The 21,741-nt window shown below is 41.5% G+C and overlaps 1 protein-coding gene across 2 annotated transcripts in view; it reads left to right on the forward strand.

Annotated features, from left to right (window-relative positions):
* LOC138283443 (gamma-crystallin 1-like) overlaps positions 1–21,741 on the forward strand; it is a 241,402-nt gene that overhangs the window by 13,852 nt on the left and 205,809 nt on the right. The window contains exon 2 of one of the 2 annotated variants that reach the window (XM_069221394.1): positions 21,098–21,161. The exons of the other annotated variant lie outside the window; for it this stretch is intronic. Within the exon in view, the coding sequence (XP_069077495.1) occupies positions 21,138–21,161 (24 nt within the window). The 5' untranslated portion in view covers positions 21,098–21,137. The remainder of the gene's footprint in view (positions 1–21,097; positions 21,162–21,741) is intronic. 2 annotated transcript variants of the gene reach the window in all.

Raw genomic sequence — 21,741 nt, forward strand, 5'->3', positions numbered from 1 at the left:
TTAGCACTGGTAGCAGTAGTAAAGTGCACAGAGTTCTAAGGCCAACAAACAAGATCAGCAAAAATAGGTGTGGTGAAGGGAAAAGGTTTGGGGGAAGACTGAGAGGCTTACGTCACTCCATCCCGCCTCCTCCAAGAACAGACATGGTACTCTGGTGTAAAATTAAAGATTAAAATTAAAGATACATATATACTGACACCAGCCACTGAAAGTGTAAAAGTTAGACAATGTTAGATATAAATTCAAAGTAAAATCACAAAATACAAATATGAATTTTATTTCAGACTCTGTTTTTTCTCATTCGTTATTGAATGCCACACCATTCAAGTCAGTTCACGGCGAGCATGTTTGCCATTTTACATATATTCATAACAATATTGCTCCATATGACCTAAACGTATGTATACTTTGTATATATTATCAATTAAACCTCAAATATGCTCCATCAACACACTCTAGTGGGCATATTGTACAACATATGTGCTCAGTCGTATTTGGGCAATTGCTCAACATAAACTCTTTTTCAAGACATTGCAATCTTGATATTACATCATCACATCAAGTCCCAGTGGGCATAGTATGTAATTTATACATTCAATCATATTTGAGAAGTTTCTCTCAAGTTTGAATAAAAGACTAAAAATAAAGAATCTTAACATGGGCCAGGAACTCAATACCTGCATAGAATAACTGCTACAGGTAGTCTAGCAGGGTAGTTGACGTCAACTCAGTGGCACTCTTCCATCAATATGAGTGGTTATATATTTAGTGACTGATTGTTTCTTTAAGGATGGGTACAATGTGCCAGTGTTTTAGGGTTATAAGTCGCAATATTAATTATTTTTAGTATTTTATTCAAACTTAGGAGAAACTGACCCAAAATGAATGAATGTATTTATAACATTTAGATGGAGAGCAGTTAGGAAACACTCTACATTACCACTGAAAAGCTAAAACTGCTCAAACTCAAGCCTCAAATGCATGTTTTTCTAGCAGAGTTTTCAAACAAAGGATACGCATAGTACCATTTACACAGAGCTAGAAAAGTGACAAAGTCCTTAGGCATTTTGGTTTGAAAGTGTTTAATATAGGAATTGATAGTGTCATCCAATCCGAGCTGAAAAAAGACAAATTCATTTTACCACTCCAGTTATGTTGAATCAATTCCATAAGAAATCAAAAAAGGTTACACACGGTTCCACCTAATGCTAAAGGGTTTCTTTCAAGGAAATAGTTCAGCGAGTCATTGAAAGGCGAACTTTATCGAAGCAAAAGCCCTCACTCACCATCCGGTGACATGCTTCATCATAGGGCCAGCTCCTCGTCAGGCCGGCACTGCAATGCCTGACGGGCCCCACAGGGGGGCTCTTTGCCGGAGATCTTTTTTAGAAAACTCGTTTCTGGCCGGTTGAGAAAAGGAACAAAGTGAAGGATTGGTAAATAGGAAAAAAAAAATTAAAAATATCTAGAGGTAGAATCTAATAATTTTAATGCTCATGACTCAACCTCTGACAAGATTAAAATCAAATAAAGTTGGGAATTGGTGGAGTAATGACCACAATTACCATGAAAGCCAGGTAGGTATAAACCTCAAAAGACAGAGTACACAGGATCCCCTGTGTCACTCTATATGATTGGTCAACATGTTTCTCGCTTGTTATCAAGGAATTACCTTATGCGATTCGTCAGGACCCAATAATATACCTAATCCTTTGAATTGCGAAGTTTATCACATATAAAAGTCAAAAACCTAAGGAAATATAAAAAGCAGAGAACCTCAATTAGCATTAAACACAAAACAATATATATACTGTGCAACCCCAAGATTGAAGTGCAAATTCACTCTAGTGCCAAGTGGTATATGAGTGACTAGGAAAAAATAATAATAAATAAGAGTGCACAAGCCAATTTAGGAATGTAAATATTCACAATAGCTTACCCTCCAAAAATTAATGGTAGGGCCACATCGGGGAAGTCCAGGCTAGAAAGGTCAATTCTGATCTATACATATATAAATAGATAAGGGGACATAAGATATCATTAGCGTGACTCTCATAACACTAATTAGAATAATTCAATTGAGAGCCCATGATGTCATAATAGATCATAGAGCCTGCAAAGGAAAAAAACTAATTATGATATGGCCATGAGTTAATAGGTGAATGCGCAGTCAAAGGTATGTCAAGACTCTTGCGAAGAAATGCAACCACGGGACCCAGCACGTGTGTTAAAATTATTGAAAAAGAAGATACGTGTCTAGAGATTACACGTGTATCCCTGTACTGCCGAAATGGCAGGGGCATCCATTTCTTACGTGTCGCTCTAGGAATAGCTATACACTCGGGGTAGAGAGACTAATACGGGTCAGGACAGCAAGGTGCATCAAATCGAAGGCGCGCGTTATTATTGGCAAAGATATGCCGAAATACAGGGAACGCGTATGAACATCAAGTCGTTCTTAAATGTGTAAGCGTGCGAGGGCTGAGGAATAGGAATTAATCCCAGAGCCCAGCCTCACGCGTGACTCCGTAGGTAGCTGAATAAATAAAGCGGGTAATAGCAACGCTGAGGCCGCAGTAATGCGTCGAATCAAAAACATACATAGTGGACCTGTTAGTTGCTTACTTTAAAATATGTATGGGCATCGTATAAATGAAAGCGCAAATCACATACGGCAATGATGTGCCGAAATCAATAAAGCGCGCACGGACACCGAGTCAATCCTAAAAGTGTCAGCGTGCGCGAGCCGAGGAAAAGGATTAGCCTCAGAGCTCAGCGTCACGAATAACTACATAAATATGTAAGTTGCTGGGTAAACAAAAAAAGGGCAGTAGCGAAGTTGAGGTCGCGGTGATGCCGTCAAATCAAACACATACCCAGTGAACCTGTAAGACGACACTTACTTTCAGTATGTATGGGCATTGCCAGTAAACCTGCGTCTGGATCTGCAACCCGGGATCACAAAGTTTCTGTAACCATGGAGTTTATAAGCAGACACTGGGAGTAGTGGAAAGTGAAAAGGGACTGGTCTGGAGCTATGGGAAGGAACAATGGCAGCCATTATGGCATCCAAATACATGTAAATCGAGAGCTAAAAGTGTCGGCCATTTTGGAGTATGTCAAGCACCAGGAAAACTGATCTAGGCTCTCCAGTAAGAGTTCAAGAAAATTTGTTTGAAATAAAAAGAAGAAAAGGAAACATGTCAATATATATATATTTTGGAATATGTATATATATAATCGCGGGCAATATCACAGGTAAGCATGGGAAAGAAAACTTCAGAATGATCAAGAAGGGTCTCCCACGTAATTGAGCATATCCGATTCAATTCAAGGTAAGGTTAGGATATAGAAAAGAAGGGTTTTAGTGAATGAAGTTAACCCATTGAATATCATCGTTTAGGCCAACTATGTGTGTCTTAAGTCTGAAGACCCACCGTTGTTCCTTTTCGAAAAGTTTCTTTGTGATATCAATGTTGTCTCTCATAGTTTCCAAAACAAACCATTTGATATCGTTTGGGGTGTGCTGTTTTTCGATAAAGTGGTTGGTCAATTTTGTGGACGATCTCTTGCACCTAATGGTGCTCCGGTGTTCATTAATACGGATCTTAACCATTCTTGTCGTCATGCCAATGTATTTTAGATCACATGGACAAGTGATCATGTAAATGCAGTTCTTAGTCCGACAATTGGTATGAGATCTTAATTGCCAAGTTTTTTGTTCCCCTATGTCCACTTCTTGGATGTTACGAGTCAGGGGGCACACATTGCAAGAGCCACAGGGATAATGTCCTTTAACTCTAAGCCATTGACTCGGTCCCAGGTGGTCAGGGGGCCGAACTACTGTGGGTCTAGTGTGAACCACCAAATCTTTGATGTTAGGCGTTCTTTTGAAGGCAAATAGAGGACGTTCTAGTGTAGCACCTGCACTGGTGAGAATGGGCCAGAGCCTACGGACAATACCCTTTATTCGATTACTGAGAGGAGTGAATGTGGTAACACAAGTTAATCTGTTCTGTTGTGACCGAGTGTTGTTAATCAATAGCGTGTCTCTGGGGATATTGCCAGCCCTCTTTTTTGCTCGTCGAATATTCAATGGGGGATAGTCCCGGTCATTCAGTTTACGACATAGAGTGTCGGCTTGTGTATGAAAGTCATTCTTGTCAGAGCAGTTACGTCGTATCCTCAAAAATTGGCCAAAAGGTAAATTATCTCGTAGGGCTTTGGGATGATGGCTGCTGTAAAGTAAAAGGCTATTGCGGTCCGTAGGTTTGTGGTATACAGATGAATTAAGGAAACCATCCTTAAGGGTAATTTGTAAGTCCAAAAAGGAAACTTCCTTGTTAGAGACAGTAGAGCTAAAGCGCAGATGGGTATCTAACGTATTGACCCAATGGGTAAAGGCTATTGCATGTTCCATCTCGCCCTTCCAAATTACCAAGATATCATCTATATATCTACGCCATAATTTAATATTGGAAAAGAATGGTTGCTCAGGAGTCAAAATGTGGCGTTGTTCAAAGGTAAACATGTAAAGACATGCCAGACTAGGCGCAAATGTGCTGCCCATCGATGTACCTTGTATCTGATGGAAGAGACTATTCTCAAATTGAAAAAAGTTCTCTTGGAGGGCCACGGCCGCACATTGCATGATGAAGCTCACTGGCGTGTTGTAGGTCCAGTTATCAGTCAGAAGTATTTCCTCTACAGCAGCAAGGGTGGCCTCTTGTGGAATGTTGGTGTAGAGAGCCTCTACATCCAAACATATCAGTATATCAGTTGCACCTGCCTCATTTATGTCGTTCAATAGAACAAGAGTATCTTTCGTGTCCTTTAAAAAGGTGGATGTTTTCTGGACGATAGGTTGTAAAAAGAAGTCACAGAATTTGGATAGCGGCTCCAATAGTGAGCCAATGCCGGATACTATGGGACGTCCAGGGGGAGAGAGACCTTTATGGATTTTTGGGAGACAGTAGAAGTATGGAATTCTGGGGTTCTTAGTGTCAAGAAACTCCGCTTCTTGTTGAGTAATCCAACCAGATGCTACTGCTTCCATAATCATGCCGCGAATTTTACGTTGTAAACGTGAGGTGGGATCGGTGGAAATGGGATGGTAGTAAGATGTATGACTAAGTAATCTTCTACATTCCTGTTGGTAATAGGTAGTGTCCATAACCACAATGGCTCCACCTTTGTCTGCAGGTTTCAGGACGATATCTGGGTTGGAAGACAGAGAGTTAATAGCCACCCGTTCCAATTTAGAGATGTTCTGAAAAACTTTAGGGGAGTTAAGCTGTTGAATTTCATGACTAACCGCCTTTTCAAAGGTGAGTACTTCCAGTGGGACCGAGGTGGTTGGAGGCATGAAATTTGAGGGATTCCTTAAATTGGTGTCGCCCCTAGTCTCCACACCTTGACGGTCTTTAAAGAAGAAATGGAGTCTGATTTTGCGGAACAAGGCTGCCATCTCGCAATTTAATCTGAATTGATCCTCCCTTGGAGTGGGCACAAAGCCTAAGCCTTTTTCTAGGACTGTCAATTCTGATGAGGTCAGGACGGAATTCGAAAGGTTGACCACTAGGGTCTCTTTTGGCCCGTCGCACTGCGGCTTCTGGTGATCATCTGGGGCTCTTCTTGAGCCCAATGAACATTTCTGCCTCTCCTTCTGTTTCTTCCTCTGCCTCTGCCCCGGCCTCTTCCTAAAAAAGGATTAAAGTTGTATTGGGGCTGTGGTTGAAAGTATGGCATAGGCATAGGTTGCCAATGTGGTATTGGTTGATAAGGAAAGGGAGAGTTGAACTGGGCAGGTGGAATATAACGGTTCCGATTCGGTCTCTGTCCCTCATCTCCGCTCCAGTCATCCGAGCTGGAGCTGTTCTGTGGAAAGCGGGGTCTCCGTTGTGAGGCGTCTGAATCATCCGAGATGTCAGAAGAACCTTCACATTGATAGTCGTCTTTAGTATAAGGATATATTCTCTCTCTGCTAAATCGTTTGATGTCTTTCTGTAATTTGTTAACTTTCTGGCGTGTAAGATATTCCTTGGATTCATTAAGTTCCAGGTTAATCTCGGCTAAGCGAGATTTAAATTGCGCAAGTTGGACTGTCGTTTTCATGGCTGCTTCAGTGATGGAGATCTGGATGGTAATGGAGTCTGCCAAACGTTTGGAAGTGTTGATGATAAGAATTAACCAATCACGAGTGCATTTCCACGATATCTGTGACCAGTCAAGGCGAAACGGAAGATCTTGGAGAAAGATCCTAGGCACATTGGTGACAATAAGGCCATTAGGAGATATGTTGGCACTGAGATATTCAGTCATAATGGTGCCGTGTAAAATAGTCTTAATGAGTTCCTTCTTAAGAGCTGATAATTTGCTCCAGTCTTCTTTGTTACCACTCGTAGGACCACTGATGACATCCCCTAGGATAGAGGGGGTTTGTAGGATAGCCTGGACCATGCTATCATCAAAGCTAAGACCCTGTAGGTCCGCCATATTACACCAACAGATATAGTTTATCTGGGTGTTGAGGAAAAAGAAAGGAAAAAATGAAGAAGCCCCGTAGCCAAAGGCTACTCTAAATCATCAAAAAAAACAACACAGGAGGGGCAAGAAAAATGGGATATTCGGAGAATAACTCCTGGTCCCGTGTGTAAGGTTCCCAATAGATAAGAAATCAAAAAAGGTTACACACGGTTCCACCTAATGCTAAAGGGTTTCTTTCAAGGAAATAGTTCAGCGAGTCATTGAAAGGCGAACTTTATCGAAGCAAAAGCCCTCACTCACCATCCGGTGACATGCTTCATCATAGGGCCAGCTCCTCGTCAGGCCGGCACTGCAATGCCTGACGGGCCCCACAGGGGGGCTCTTTGCCGGAGATCTTTTTTAGAAAACTCGTTTCTGGCCGGTTGAGAAAAGGAATAAAGTGAAGGATTGGTAAATAGGAAAAAAAAAAAAAAAAATATCTAGAGGTAGAATCTAATAATTTTAATGCTCATGACTCAACCTCTGACAAGATTAAAATCAAATAAAGTTGGGAATTGGTGGAGTAATGACCACAATTACCATGAAAGCCAGGTAGGTATAAACCTCAAAAGACAGAGTACACAGGATCCCCTGTGTCACTCTATATGATTGGTCAACATGTTTCTCGCTTGTTATCAAGGAATTACCTTATGCGATTCGTCAGGACCCAATAATATACCTAATCCTTTGAATTGCGAAGTTTATCACATATAAAAGTCAAAAACCTAAGGAAATATAAAAAGCAGAGAACCTCAATTAGCATTAAACACAAAACAATATATATACTGTGCAACCCCAAGATTGAAGTGCAAATTCACTCTAGTGCCAAGTGGTATATGAGTGACTAGGAAAAAATAATAATAAATAAGAGTGCACAAGCCAATTTAGGAATGTAAATATTCACAATAGCTTACCCTCCAAAAATTAATGGTAGGGCCACATCGGGGAAGTCCAGGCTAGAAAGGTCAATTCTGATCTATACATATATAAATAGATAAGGGGACATAAGATATCATTAGCGTGACTCTCATAACACTAATTAGAATAATTCAATTGAGAGCCCATGATGTCATAATAGATCATAGAGCCTGCAAAGGAAAAAAACTAATTATGATATGGCCATGAGTTAATAGGTGAATGCGCAGTCAAAGGTATGTCAAGACTCTTGCGAAGAAATGCAACCACAGGACCCAGCACGTGTGTTAAAATTATTGAAAAAGAAGATACGTGTCTAGAGATTACACGTGTATCCCTGTACTGCCGAAATGGCAGGGGCATCCATTTCTTACGTGTCGCTCTAGGAATAGCTATACACTCGGGGTAGAGAGACTAATACGGGTCAGGACAGCAAGGTGCATCAAATCGAAGGCGCGCGTTATTATTGGCAAAGATATGCCGAAATACAGGGAACGCGTATGAACATCAAGTCGTTCTTAAATGTGTAAGCGTGCGAGGGCTGAGGAATAGGAATTAATCCCAGAGCCCAGCGTCACGCGTGACTCCGTAGGTAGCTGAATAAATAAAGCGGGCAATAGCAACGCTGAGGCCGCAGTAATGCGTCGAATCAAAAACATACATAGTGGACCTGTTAGTTGCTTACTTTAAAATATGTATGGGCATCGTATAAATGAAAGCGCAAATCACATACGGCAATGATGTGCCGAAATCAATAAAGCGCGCACGGACACCGAGTCAATCCTAAAAGTGTCAGCGTGCGCGAGCCGAGGAAAAGGATTAGCCTCAGAGCTCAGCGTCACGAATAACTACATAAATATGTAAGTTGCTGGGTAAACAAAAAAAGGGCAGTAGCGAAGTTGAGGTCGCGGTGATGCCGTCAAATCAAACACATACCCAGTGAACCTGTAAGACGACACTTACTTTCAGTATGTATGGGCATTGCCAGTAAACCTGCGTCTGGATCTGCAACCCGGGATCACAAAGTTTCTGTAACCATGGAGTTTATAAGCAGACACTGGGAGTAGTGGAAAGTGAAAAGGGACTGGTCTGGAGCTATGGGAAGGAACAATGGCAGCCATTATGGCATCCAAATACATGTAAATCGAGAGCTAAAAGTGTCGGCCATTTTGGAGTATGTCAAGCAGCAGGAAAACTGATCTAGGCTCTCCAGTAAGAGTTCAAGAAAATTTGTTTGAAATAAAAAGAAGAAAAGGAAACATGTCAATATATATATATTTTGGAATATGTATATATATATAATCGCGGGCAATATCACAGGTAAGCATGGGAAAGAAAAATTCAGTATGATCAAGAAGGGTCTCCCACGTAATTGAGCATATCCTATTCAATTCAAGGTAAGGTTAGGATATAGAAAAGAAGGGTTTTAGTGAATGAAGTTAACCCATTGAATATCATCGTTTAGGCCAACTATGTGTGTCTTAAGTCTGAAGACCCACCGTTGTTCCTTTTCGAAAAGTTTCTTTGTGATATCAATGTTGTCTCTCATAGTTTCCAAAACAAACCATTTGATATCGTTTGGGGTGTGCTGTTTTTCGATAAAGTGGTTGGTCAATTTTGTGGACGATCTCTTGCACCTAATGGTGCTCCGGTGTTCATTAATACGGATCTTAACCATTCTTGTCGTCATGCCAATGTATTTTAGATCACATGGACAAGTGATCATGTAAATGCAGTTCTTAGTCCGACAATTGGTATGAGATCTTAATTGCCAAGTTTTTTGTTCCCCTATGTCCACTTCTTGGATGTTACGAGTCAGGGGGCACACATTGCAAGAGCCACAGGGATAATGTCCTTTAACTCTAAGCCATTGACTCGGTCCCAGGTGGTCAGGGGGCCGAACTACTGTGGGTCTAGTGTGAACCACCAAATCTTTGATGTTAGGCGTTCTTTTGAAGGCAAATAGAGGACGTTCTAGTGTAGCACCTGCACTGGTGAGAATGGGCCAGAGCCTACGGACAATACCCTTTATTCGATTACTGAGAGGAGTGAATGTGGTAACACAAGTTAATCTGTTCTGTTGTGACCGAGTGTTGTTAATCAATAGCGTGTCTCTGGGGATATTGCCAGCCCTCTTTTTTGCTCGTCGAATATTCAATGGGGGATAGTCCCGGTCATTCAGTTTACGACATAGAGTGTCGGCTTGTGTATGAAAGTCATTCTTGTCAGAGCAGTTACGTCGTATCCTCAAAAATTGCCCAAAAGGTAAATTATCTCGTAGGGCTTTGGGATGATGGCTGCTGTAAAGTAAAAGGCTATTGCGGTCCGTAGGTTTGTGGTATACAGATGAATTAAGGAAACCATCCTTAAGGGTAATTTGTAAGTCCAAAAAGGAAACTTCCTTGTTAGAGACAGTAGAGCTAAAGCGCAGATGGGTATCTAACGTATTGACCCAATGGGTAAAGGCTATTGCATGTTCCATCTCGCCCTTCCAAATTACCAAGATATCATCTATATATCTACGCCATAATTTAATATTGGAAAAGAATGGTTGCTCAGGAGTCAAAATGTGGCGTTGTTCAAAGGTAAACATGTAAAGACATGCCAGACTAGGCGCAAATGTGCTGCCCATCGATGTACCTTGAATCTGATGGAAGAGACTATTCTCAAATTGAAAAAAGTTCTCTTGGAGGGCCACGGCCGCACATTGCATGATGAAGCTCACTGGCGTGTTGTAGGTCCAGTTATCAGTCAGAAGTATTTCCTCTACAGCAGCAAGGGTGGCCTCTTGTGGAATGTTGGTGTAGAGAGCCTCTACATCCAAACATATCAGTATATCAGTTGCACCTGCCTCATTTATGTCGTTCAATAGAACAAGAGTATCTTTCGTGTCCTTTAAAAAGGTGGATGTTTTCTGGACGATAGGTTGTAAAAAGAAGTCAACACTTCCAAACGTTTGGCAGACTCCATTACCATCCAGATCTCCATTACTGAAGCAGCCATGAAAACGACAGTCCATCTTGCGCAATTTAAATCTCGCTTAGCCGAGATTAACCTGGAACTTAATGAATCCAAGGAATATCTTACACGCCAGAAAGTTAACAAATTACAGAAAGACATCAAACGATTTAGCAGAGAGAGAATATATCCTTATACTAAAGACGACTATCAATGTGAAGGTTCTTCTGACATCTCGGATGATTCAGACGCCTCACAACGGAGACCCCGCTTTCCACAGAACAGCTCCAGCTCGGATGACTGGAGCGGAGATGAGGGACAGAGACCGAATCGGAACCGTTATATTCCACCTGCCCAGTTCAACTCTCCCTTTCCTTATCAACCAATACCACATTGGCAACCTATGCCTATGCCATACTTTCAACCACAGCCCCAATACAACTTTAATCCTTTTTTAGGAAGAGGCCGGGGCAGAGGCAGAGGAAGAAACAGAAGGAGAGGCAGAAATGTTCATTGGGCTCAAGAAGAGCCCCAGATGATCACCAGAAGCCGCAGTGCGACGGGCCAAAAGAGACCCTAGTGGTCAACCTTTCGAATTCCGTCCTGACCTCATCAGAATTGACAGTCCTAGAAAAAGGCTTAGGCTTTGTGCCCACTCCAAGGGAGGATCAATTCAGATTAAATTGCGAGATGGCAGCCTTGTTCCGCAAAATCAGACTCCATTTCTTCTTTAAAGACCGTCAAGGTGTGGAGACTAGGGGCGACACCAATTTAAGGAATCCCTCAAATTTCATGCCTCCAACCACCTCGGTCCCACTGGAAGTACTCACCTTTGAAAAGGCGGTTAGTCATGAAATTCAACAGCTTAACTCCCCTAAAGTTTTTCAGAACATCTCTAAATTGGAACGGGTGGCTATTAACTCTCTGTCTTCCAACCCAGATATCGTCCTGAAACCTGCAGACAAAGGTGGAGCCATTGTGGTTATGGACACTACCTATTACCAACAGGAATGTAGAAGATTACTTAGTGATACATCTTACTACCATCCCATTTCCACCGATCCCACCTCACGTTTACAACGTAAAATTCGCGGCATGATTATGGAAGCAGTAGCATCTGGTTGGATTACTCAACAAGAAGCGGAGTTTCTTGACACTAAGAACCCCAGAATTCCATACTTCTACTGTCTCCCAAAAATCCATAAAGGTCTCCCTCCCCCTGGACGTCCCATAGTATCCGGCATTGGCTCACTATTGGAGCCGCTATCCAAATTCTGTGACTTCTTTTTACAACCTATCGTCCAGAAAACATCCACCTTTTTATAGGACACGAAAGATACTCTTGTTCTATGGAACGACATAAATGAGGCAGGTGCAACTGATATACTGATATGTTTGGATGTAGAGGCTCTCTACACCAACATTCCACAAGAGGCCACCCTTGCTGCTGTAGAGGAAATACTTCTGACTGATAACTGGACCTACAACACGCCAGTGAGCTTCATCATGCAATGTGCGGCCGTGGCCCTCCAAGAGAACTTTTTTCAATTTGAGAATAGTCTCTTCCATCAGATACAAGGTACATCGATGGGCAGCACATTTGCGCCTAGTCTGGCATGTCTTTACATGTTTACCTTTGAACAACGCCACATTTTGACTCCTGAGCAACCATTCTTTTCCAATATTAAATGATGGCGTAGATATATAGATGATATCTTGGTAATTTGGAAGGGCGAGATGGAACATGCAATAGCCTTTACCCATTGGGTCAATACGTTAGATACCCATCTGCGCTTTAGCTCTACTGTCTCTAACAAGGAAGTTTCCTTTTTGGACTTACAAATTACCCTTAAGGATGGTTTCCTTAATTCATCTGTATACCACAAACCTACGGACCGCAATAGCCTTTTACTTTACAGCAGCCATCATCCCAAAGCCCTACGAGATAATTTACCTTTTGGCCAATTTTTGAGGATACGACGTAACTGCTCTGACAAGAATGACTTTCATACACAAGCCGACACTCTATGTCGTAAACTGAATGACCGGGACTATCCCCCATTGAATATTCGACGAGCAAAAAAGAGGGCTGGCAATATCCCCAGAGACACGCTATTGATTAACAACACTCGGTCACAACAGAACAGATTAACTTGTGTTACCACATTCACTCCTCTCAGTAATCGAATAAAGGGTATTGTCCGTAGGCTCTGGCCCATTCTCACCAGTGCAGGTGCTACACTAGAACGTCCTCTATTTGCCTTCAAAAGAACGCCTAACATCAAAGATTTGGTGGTTCACACTAGACCCACAGTAGTTCAGCCCCCTGACCACCTGGGACCGAGTCAATGGCTTAGAGTTAAAGGACATTATCCCTGTGGCTCTTGCAATGTGTGCCCCCTGACTCGTAACATCCAAGAAGTGGACATAGGGGAACAAAAAACTTGGCAATTAAGATCTCATACCAATTGTCGGACTAAGAACTGCATTTACATGATCACTTGTCCATGTGATCTAAAATACATTGGCATGACGACAAGAATGGTTAAGATCCGTATTAATGAACACCGGAGCACCATTAGGTGCAAGAGATCGTCCACAAAATTGACCAACCACTTTATCGAAAAACAGCACACCCCAAACGATATCAAATGGTTTGTTTTGGAAACTATGAGAGACAACATTGATATCACAAAGAAACTTTTCGAAAAGGAACAACGGTGGGTCTTCAGACTTAAGACACACATAGTTGGCCTAAACGATGATATTCAATGGGTTAACTTCATTCACTAAAACCCTTCTTTTCTATATCCTAACCTTACCTTGAATTGAATCGGATATGCTCAATTACGTGGGAGACCCTTCTTGATCATTCTGAAGTTTTCTTTCCCATGCTTACCTGTGATATTGCCCGCGATTATATATATACATATTCCAAAATATATATATATTGACATGTTTCCTTTTCTTCTTTTTATTTCAAACAAATTTTCTTGAACTCTTACTGGAGAGCCTAGATCAGTTTTCCTGGTGCTTGACATACTCCAAAATGGCCGACACTTTTAGCTCTCGATTTACATGTATTTGGATGCCATAATGGCTGCCATTGTTCCTTCCCATAGCTCCAGACCAGTCCCTTTTCACTTTCCACTACTCCCAGTGTCTGCTTATAAACTCCATGGTTACAGAAACTTTTTGATCTCGGGTTGCAGATCCAGACGCAGGTTTACTGGCAATGCCCATACATTCTGAAAGTAAGTGTCGTCTTACAGGTTCACTGGGTATGTGTTTGATTTGACGGCATCACCGCGACCTCAACTTCGCTACTGCCCTTTTTTTGTTTACCCAGCAACTTACATATTTATGTAGTTATTCGTGACGCTGAGCTCTGAGGCTAATCCTTTTCCTCGGCTCGCGCACGCTGACACTTTTAGGATTGACTCGGTGTCCGTGCGCGCTTTATTGATTTCGCCACATCATTGCCGTATGTGATTTGCGCTTTCATTTATACGATGCCCATACATATTTTAAAGTAAGCAACTAACAGGTCCACTATGTATGTTTTTGATTCGACGCATTACTGCGGCCTCAGCGTTGCTATTGCCCGCTTTATTTATTCAGCTACCTACGGAGTCACGCGTGACGCTGGGCTCTGGGATTAATTCCTATTCCTCAGCCCTCGCACGCTTACACATTTAAGAACGACTTGATGTTCATACGCGTTCCCTGTATTTCGGCATATCTTTGCCAATAATAACGCGCGCCTTCGATTTGATGCACCTTGCTGTCCTGACCCGTATTAGTCTCTCTACCCCGAGTGTATAGCTATTCCTAGAGCGACACGTAAGAAATGGATGCCCCTGCCATTTCGGCAGTACAGGGATACACGTGTAATCTCTAGACACGTATCTTCTTTTTCAATAATTTTAACACACGTGCTGGGTCCCGTGGTTGCATTTCTTCGCAAGAGTCTTGACATACCTTTGACTGCGCATTCACCTATTAACTCATGGCCATATCATAATTAGTTTTTTTCCTTTGCAGGCTCTATGATCTATTATGACATCATGGGCTCTCAATTGAATTATTCTAATTAGTGTTATGAGAGTCACGCTAATGATATCTTATGTCCCCTTATCTATTTATATATGTATAGATCAGAATTGACCTTTCTAGCCTGGACTTCCCCGATGTGGCCCTACCATTAATTTTTGGAGGGTAAGCTATTGTGAATATTTACATTCCTAAATTGGCTTGTGCACTCTTATTTATTATTATTTTTTCCTAGTCACTCATATACCACTTGGCACTAGAGTGAATTTGCACTTCAATCTTGGGGTTGCACAGTATATATATTGTTTTGTGTTTAATGCTAATTGAGGTTCTCTGCTTTTTATATTTCCTTAGGTTTTTGACTTTTATATGTGATAAACTTCGCAATTCAAAGGATTAGGTATATTATTGGGTCCTGACGAATCGCATAAGGTAATTCCTTGATAACAAGCGAGAAACATGTTGACCAATCATATAGAGTGACACAGGGGATCCTGTGTACTCTGTCTTTTGAGGTTTATACCTACCTGGCTTTCATGGTAATTGTGGTCATTACTCCACCAATTCCCAACTTTATTTGATTTTAATCTTGTCAGAGGTTGAGTCATGAGCATTAAAATTATTAGATTCTACCTCTAGATATTTTTTTTTTTTTTTTTTCCTATTTACCAATCCTTCACTTTATTCCTTTTCTCAACCGGCCAGAAACGAGTTTTCTAAAAAAGATCTCCGGCAAAGAGCCCCCCTGTGGGGCCCGTCAGGCATTGCAGTGCCGGCCTGACGAGGAGCTGGCCCTATGATGAAGCATGTCACCGGATGGTGAGTGAGGGCTTTTGCTTCGATAAAGTTCGCCTTTCAATGACTCGCTGAACTATTTCCTTGAAAGAAACCCTTTAGCATTAGGTGGAACCGTGTGTAACCTTTTTTGATTTCTTATCTATTGGGAACCTTACACACGGGACCAGGAGTTATTCTCCGAATATCCCATTTTTCTTGCCCCTCCTGTGTTGTTTTTTTTTAATCAATTCCATAGCCATATATTTGAGGGTGTATATATATTTGAGAGTAAGGACAAATGTAATATTCTATTTCATCAGTATTCACCATAAGACATCAAGAAATACTAAAATTATTTTGAGCTTGTAGTAAAATTATTTTATTCTTCTTCAATTGCTTGACATAAACACTGCAGAACAGCCAACCCATTTCATTCTCAATTACAAATATCTTCCTCAGGGCTGTAAAGTAATATACAAGATTAACACTAAAAAATACATTAATAATAAATTATACATAAAAACAAGTCACAGTTCATTACAGTTAAAGATGATTGAACAAAAAAAAACACAATGGAAGAAAATTTGTTACACTTATTTGCATCTCATTTGGGTCATCTGATCATTCTTTATGTATACAGTACATCAAATGTATTATCTGTTCGTTTTCAAGGGGGGCACGGACATTATTGAAGTCAGGTAATAACAGCAATCCCAACACTTCCACTCATTACCATTTCACCCTCATATATTCAGACACATTTTTCATTTCGATTCCAGTCTCACTACTAGTATCTTACAAGGTAATGATACATATAATTCATTACACTTATAACTATTTTACCCACTGCTTTTCCCCATCAATGTACGAGGGACTACAAACACCGTCCTAATTACTAAGTTGTGTACTTCTATCTGAACAATTATGTGAAACCTTCACATTTGTATTGAGACTATAAAGTCTATAAAACACTCAAAATGAATACAGAGATATTCAGTACTCTAGAGCCTTTAACATGATACAAATACAACAAAATACCTTTTGTTAACCCCAATTGATATCCAACTGGGCTCATTCTGTATCTTGTAAAGTCTTCCTACAATCAATCTCATCAACCCAGTATTCATGAGAGGTTTATTTTCAAGTTAATTCATGTTTCCACTACATGTAAATATAAAGAAGAAAGGGAAATTTGTAAGACCACATTATGCACAAACATAAACCAGGGTGTTGAATAGTGATACCAATTCACTAGTCAGCAGTGCTTGTACATTACCTTACACTCCATATTACTAATCCCATATAGCACCATGTAGAGCCACAGCCAAGTTGTTCTGACAGCGTGCTATTTACAACTCATTATCATACATCCATAAAAACATATCATGACCACATTCTTTTCTAAGTCTTATTCTTTTCTCAGACTAAAAGTACTAAAAGTGGACTCAGTAAAAGCACCAAGGTAGACCTATGACATAGTCTCCCCATATCTGGTATTCTTAAACCCAGCATACATGACAAGTTTGTCAAAACAGTCAGCATTACTCAATTTGACCCATTCATATTCACTCCCACTCACTAAATGTCAGGTGCCCTCAAACTGGCACTCTTTGGCCCTCATTACGACCCTGGCGGTTGGCGGTAATATGGCGGTGAGTACTGCCAACATGCTGAAGCCAACCCACCAATGTACCACTCCGACCGCCATGGCGGTAATAGCCGCTGGGCTGGAGTTATCCATCTCTAGCCCGGCAGCCATCATTGTTTGGCCCGCAAGATTATGACCCCGCCTTCCGCCATGGTTTTCATGGCTTCCTTACCACCACGGTTTCACTATCCGTGATAGGGAATCCCTTCCCTGTCACTGATAGGGGTCTCCCCCCTCACTCTTCCAGTTACACGTCTCCGCCTCTCCAAACCCCCACCCCCTACATTCACACCCCTTCACATACATACACACACACACCCACACACACCCTTTCCCACAGACATCCATGCATGCATACATCCACTCACACACATCTGCACATACTTTCAAACATACACAGAGACACAAAAAACAACATACACGCACTCACACCTCCATACATACACACTCGCATTCAACACGCAACACACACACCTGCATCCATGCATACACAAACAATCACACATGCCCCCACACACAACACCCCCTACCCTCCTCCCCTGTCGGAGACCCGACTTACCTGGATCCAGGGGGTCCTCCGGCAGGAGACACGATGGGGCACTGCTGCCACCATCAGCGTCCGCCAGCAGAACACCGCTGGGCCGTATTATGGGTTATAATACGGCTGGCGGCGGTCTACTGCTGTGGTGCTGCTGATGGCAGCAGCGCCACTTTACTGCCATCCGCCTGAATGCCCACAGCTGGATTCCCGCCATCCTTCTGGCAGAAATCCACCTGTGGTCATAATACCGTGGACGGCTGGTAGCCTCGGCGGCGGTCTTTTGACGGCTGTCGCCACGGCTGTCGCTGTTTTTTTGCCGCCAATGTCCTAATGAGGGCCTTAGTAAGCATGAAAAGTAGTGCCATATTGTAAAGTCCTCACTTCAAACTAACATGGAAACACAGTCATGGGCACCATGAGACCTAAGCATAGTGGAAGTAACTTTAATGTCTTTAACGATTCGAGAAGAGCAGCAAGGGTGATTTATACTTCAGTGCAGCAAGGCAAGGAGTGTTTCTTTCTCTACTCGAATCATGAGACCCCTGCTTTGGTGGTAAGCTATTCACAAAATGGCAGTCCCTTCTGACCAGTTGTGTTTTGGTGTTGTGTCCTGAAGAGAACCCTTGAAACCTCTGGGTTCGAAATGCGTTGACAATAGGGAGTAGTGGTATGCACTATTAAAGAATATTAGGCTTTCAGGGAAAATTCATAGCATTGTCTTGTAATGCACATCACTCCTGTTTGAGCTACCATGAAGACCTACAAACAGCACCGGCAGGCGTTTCATCTCTTTAAGGAGGAGCCTTAAAATTTTGTGAATGAGTTAGTCTCCAAGTTCCCTCTTTTTCAAATTGGTGCAGAACCTGAATTTTAGGTTGATTTTTTTTGTGTCATTGTTTGTTCTTGAATTTGAATTATTGTCAAATGTTTTGATGTAAGTGATGTATGTACAGTGCCTTCTTTATAGGAGATAATTGCTCAATTTTGTATTTGGTCTTCCATGTGTGATAAATGTTATTCAATTACAATTGTTATGGACAGATGTTATATATTAATGCTAGGGAGAGATAATTGGTTTTGCCTTCTCATAGTCAATACGTTTTTCCAAGTTAATTACAGTGTTGGCTCTTCTTTCTTTTGTGTAGTTTGATTGGCCTATCCTCGCTGTTTCATAGGACATACTTCTTTTCTATTACAGTACTTTCTAAAAGTGGCATTTTCAAACTAACTATCTAAATACCAACTTCACTAAAAGATGTATTTTTAAATTGTGAGTTCAGAGACCCCAAACTCCAAATTTCTATCTGCTCTCAAAGGGAAACTGCACTTTAAGGATATTTAAAGGCAGGCAACATATTAACCTATGAGAGAGACAGGCCTTGTAACAGTGAAAAACGAATCTGGCAATATTTCACTGTTAGGACATATAAAACACATCAGTATATGTCCCACCTTTAACATACATTGCTCCCTGCCTATCAGGCTACCTAGGGCCTACCTTAGGGGTGCCTTACATGTATAAAAAGGGAAGGTTTAGGCCTGGCAAGTGGGTACACTTGCCAAGTTGAATTGGCTGTTTAAAAACTGCATACACAGACACTGCAGTGGCAAGTCTGAGCCATGTTCACAGGGCTACTCATGTAGGTGGCACAGTCATTGCTGCAGGCCCACTAGAAGCATTTGATTTACATGACCTAGGCACCTCTACTGCACTTTACTAGGGACTTACTAGTAATAAAATATGTCAATTATGGAAAAGCCAATTACACATACATTTTCACATAGGAAGCACTTGCTCTTTGCACTGGTCAGCAGCAGTAAAGTCCCCAGAGTAAGAAAAACAGCAAGACCCCGTGGACTAGATCCTTCTCCTCTCCCCATCTATACACTGATGCATAGCCACCCTTATTTCATTTACTCACAGTGTGGTCATGTGCTGACCTGTACTGTTAATGCATTCCACTGACATGTTTTGGGGATGTGAACCACATCAGGTAGCTCTCGTTATTTTCAAAATCTAAAAAAGACGATAAAAAAGCTCGACTTTAGTGGGTGTTACAATGAGTGCTGCACCCCATTAGTTGCATTTAATGTACATGTCCTGGGTACCATTTAATGGGGACATAAAAGTAAATGAAATGTAATGATCAGGTGTAGGCCAAATTTAGCATGTTTTAGGGAGAGGGAACAAGCAATTTACCACTGGTTAGCAGGGAAAAAATTTACAGAGTCCTAAAAGCCAAAAAAAAGGGTTTGGCAGAGGAAGGCAAAAATCTGGAGTGACCCTGCAGGATTAGGCCAGGTGTAACAATTCTCAATTCTGTAAGCCCCTGTGCAGTGAATACACACCGCTTTGAATGAGAATGTTGAGAGGGATACTAATACAGATGATTTTTTTTAACAGAAACTTGGTTTAACAACTCATATTTCCCATCACTTAATTGTCTAATCCCTGTAGGGTACAAACGCCAGTTGAAAAGTAGAAATATGAGAAAACTCTGAAATGCTGAGGATCATTTGTGCTTGGGAAATGTGTATTTGCACCAGTGTTAGACAGCCCCACCAGAATTGAATATTTAGTTTTTATCTGTAGACCAATAAATGAGAAGATACTTTAGTTAGCACTTTCCGGGAGCCCATTTTTTGCTCCTGATGCAATATAAACTTTTGCCCATTCTACGTGATCCTTATTACTGGGCAAACAATCGTACAATGGGACTGAACTCCCACTATTGTAGCTACTCCAAAGAAAAATCTAAGTGGTCGCATTATAAACCTAATGTTTGCCCTACAATAGGTTTCTTACATTCTTTACTCAAATGGTCTGATTGCCATTTATATACCATTTACTTTATTGTCTGTTTCATAAATAACATAACAAATGTCTACCTAATGGGTACTAAAACTTACAATGTTACTCATTGGACAGGTTTGCGAAACACCCTTACAAACTCTCCCCTGTATGAAAGGTGTTTTATTCCCCGGTGACTTCGTGAATAAATGCCGGAAACCCACTGTAGAATAAAAATGCATAGCAGTCATAATGCTTCCTACACAAAAAGAGAAAAATAATCCAAACAAATCAAAACAAAATTAGAGCGAGATTGTCAACAAAACAGTGGCCCAGTTAGAAAAGCATATTATGACAATCAACTCGCCATTCTCATAGAAAGATAACCAATGAGTAGTACATCGAAGAAACTACCAAATTCAATATACCCTATCTCGCAAGAACTCTGAAATTAATTTGCTGATTTTCTTCAACAAAATTATTGACCTACTTTAACATGTCTCTGGTAGCCAGATTTAATGACCTCAGGCCTGATTACACTTAAACGAGCCCTGCCTGCAGCCCACACAAAGGAACCTGACACCAGGCTTACCATTTCTCTTGTCACACTAGACAGTTTGGCACCAAACCCGGGGGAAGGGTAATAACTGACCAGAACCATTGTTAGGATGCGTCAGGGAATTTCTCAACATAAACCTAACAGGAGCCAGGCCCAGATCAATGCAAAACTAATTCTCCAAACAAAGGTGCAGGAACAAAGCAGGTCCAGAGACAGGAGTAGAGCTTTGGAGTAGGGAGTATGGGGCAGTTTTTCAAACAGCAGCGGCATGAAGGTAACACAACTGTAGGTAACCAGCATTTGCTTATAACTAATTGTCCCCTTTCGCAGAGCGTGACTACAAACCCATACCCCCACCGGAAGATCCACAATGCCCGTAACCATTACCTGTAAGGTAAGTGTCTACACTGTTTAAGTGTTACATGTTGTGCATCACAAGTTTATTTCACATTTGAAGTTGACATTACGATTTGAAAGGCACAGTACTTATGTGCAGACAGCAATTTACTGCCTTGTGCAGGCTTACTCTTTCCTTGTATTTTCCAGGGTTATTACCTTGTTTTACATATATATATATACACATTAGGTGTGTATTGGCATTACAGTTTCACGTGTAAGGAGTGGCACTAGGGAGCTGCTACTGGTCCTGATGAAAAGCCTTGGGGTAGGCTTGAAACATGTAAACCTCAGTTTGAAAGGCAGGTTCATAGCATAACCCTATCCTTTCCATTTACCCCACTTTTAATCATGCCACCACAGGAATAAGCATTAAAACAAAGGTTCTCCTAGGAGGCCAGTATTTTTAATTCTTTTGTGACACCCCCTCCTCCTACTAACGAACCATCATAGTCAAAGTTACAACAAGTGCTCGCACTAGTCTGTCGGTTATAGCACACCTCGTTCTGTAGCGGAACGGCAAGGGCCCGATGATCAAACCTGCTACCAAAGGGTATCCCTGGTGGGTGAGGGTATTC

The sequence above is a fragment of the Pleurodeles waltl genome, chromosome 3_1, assembly GCF_031143425.1.
Source record: "Pleurodeles waltl isolate 20211129_DDA chromosome 3_1, aPleWal1.hap1.20221129, whole genome shotgun sequence".
Classification (NCBI taxonomy): Eukaryota; Metazoa; Chordata; class Amphibia; order Caudata; family Salamandridae; genus Pleurodeles; species Pleurodeles waltl.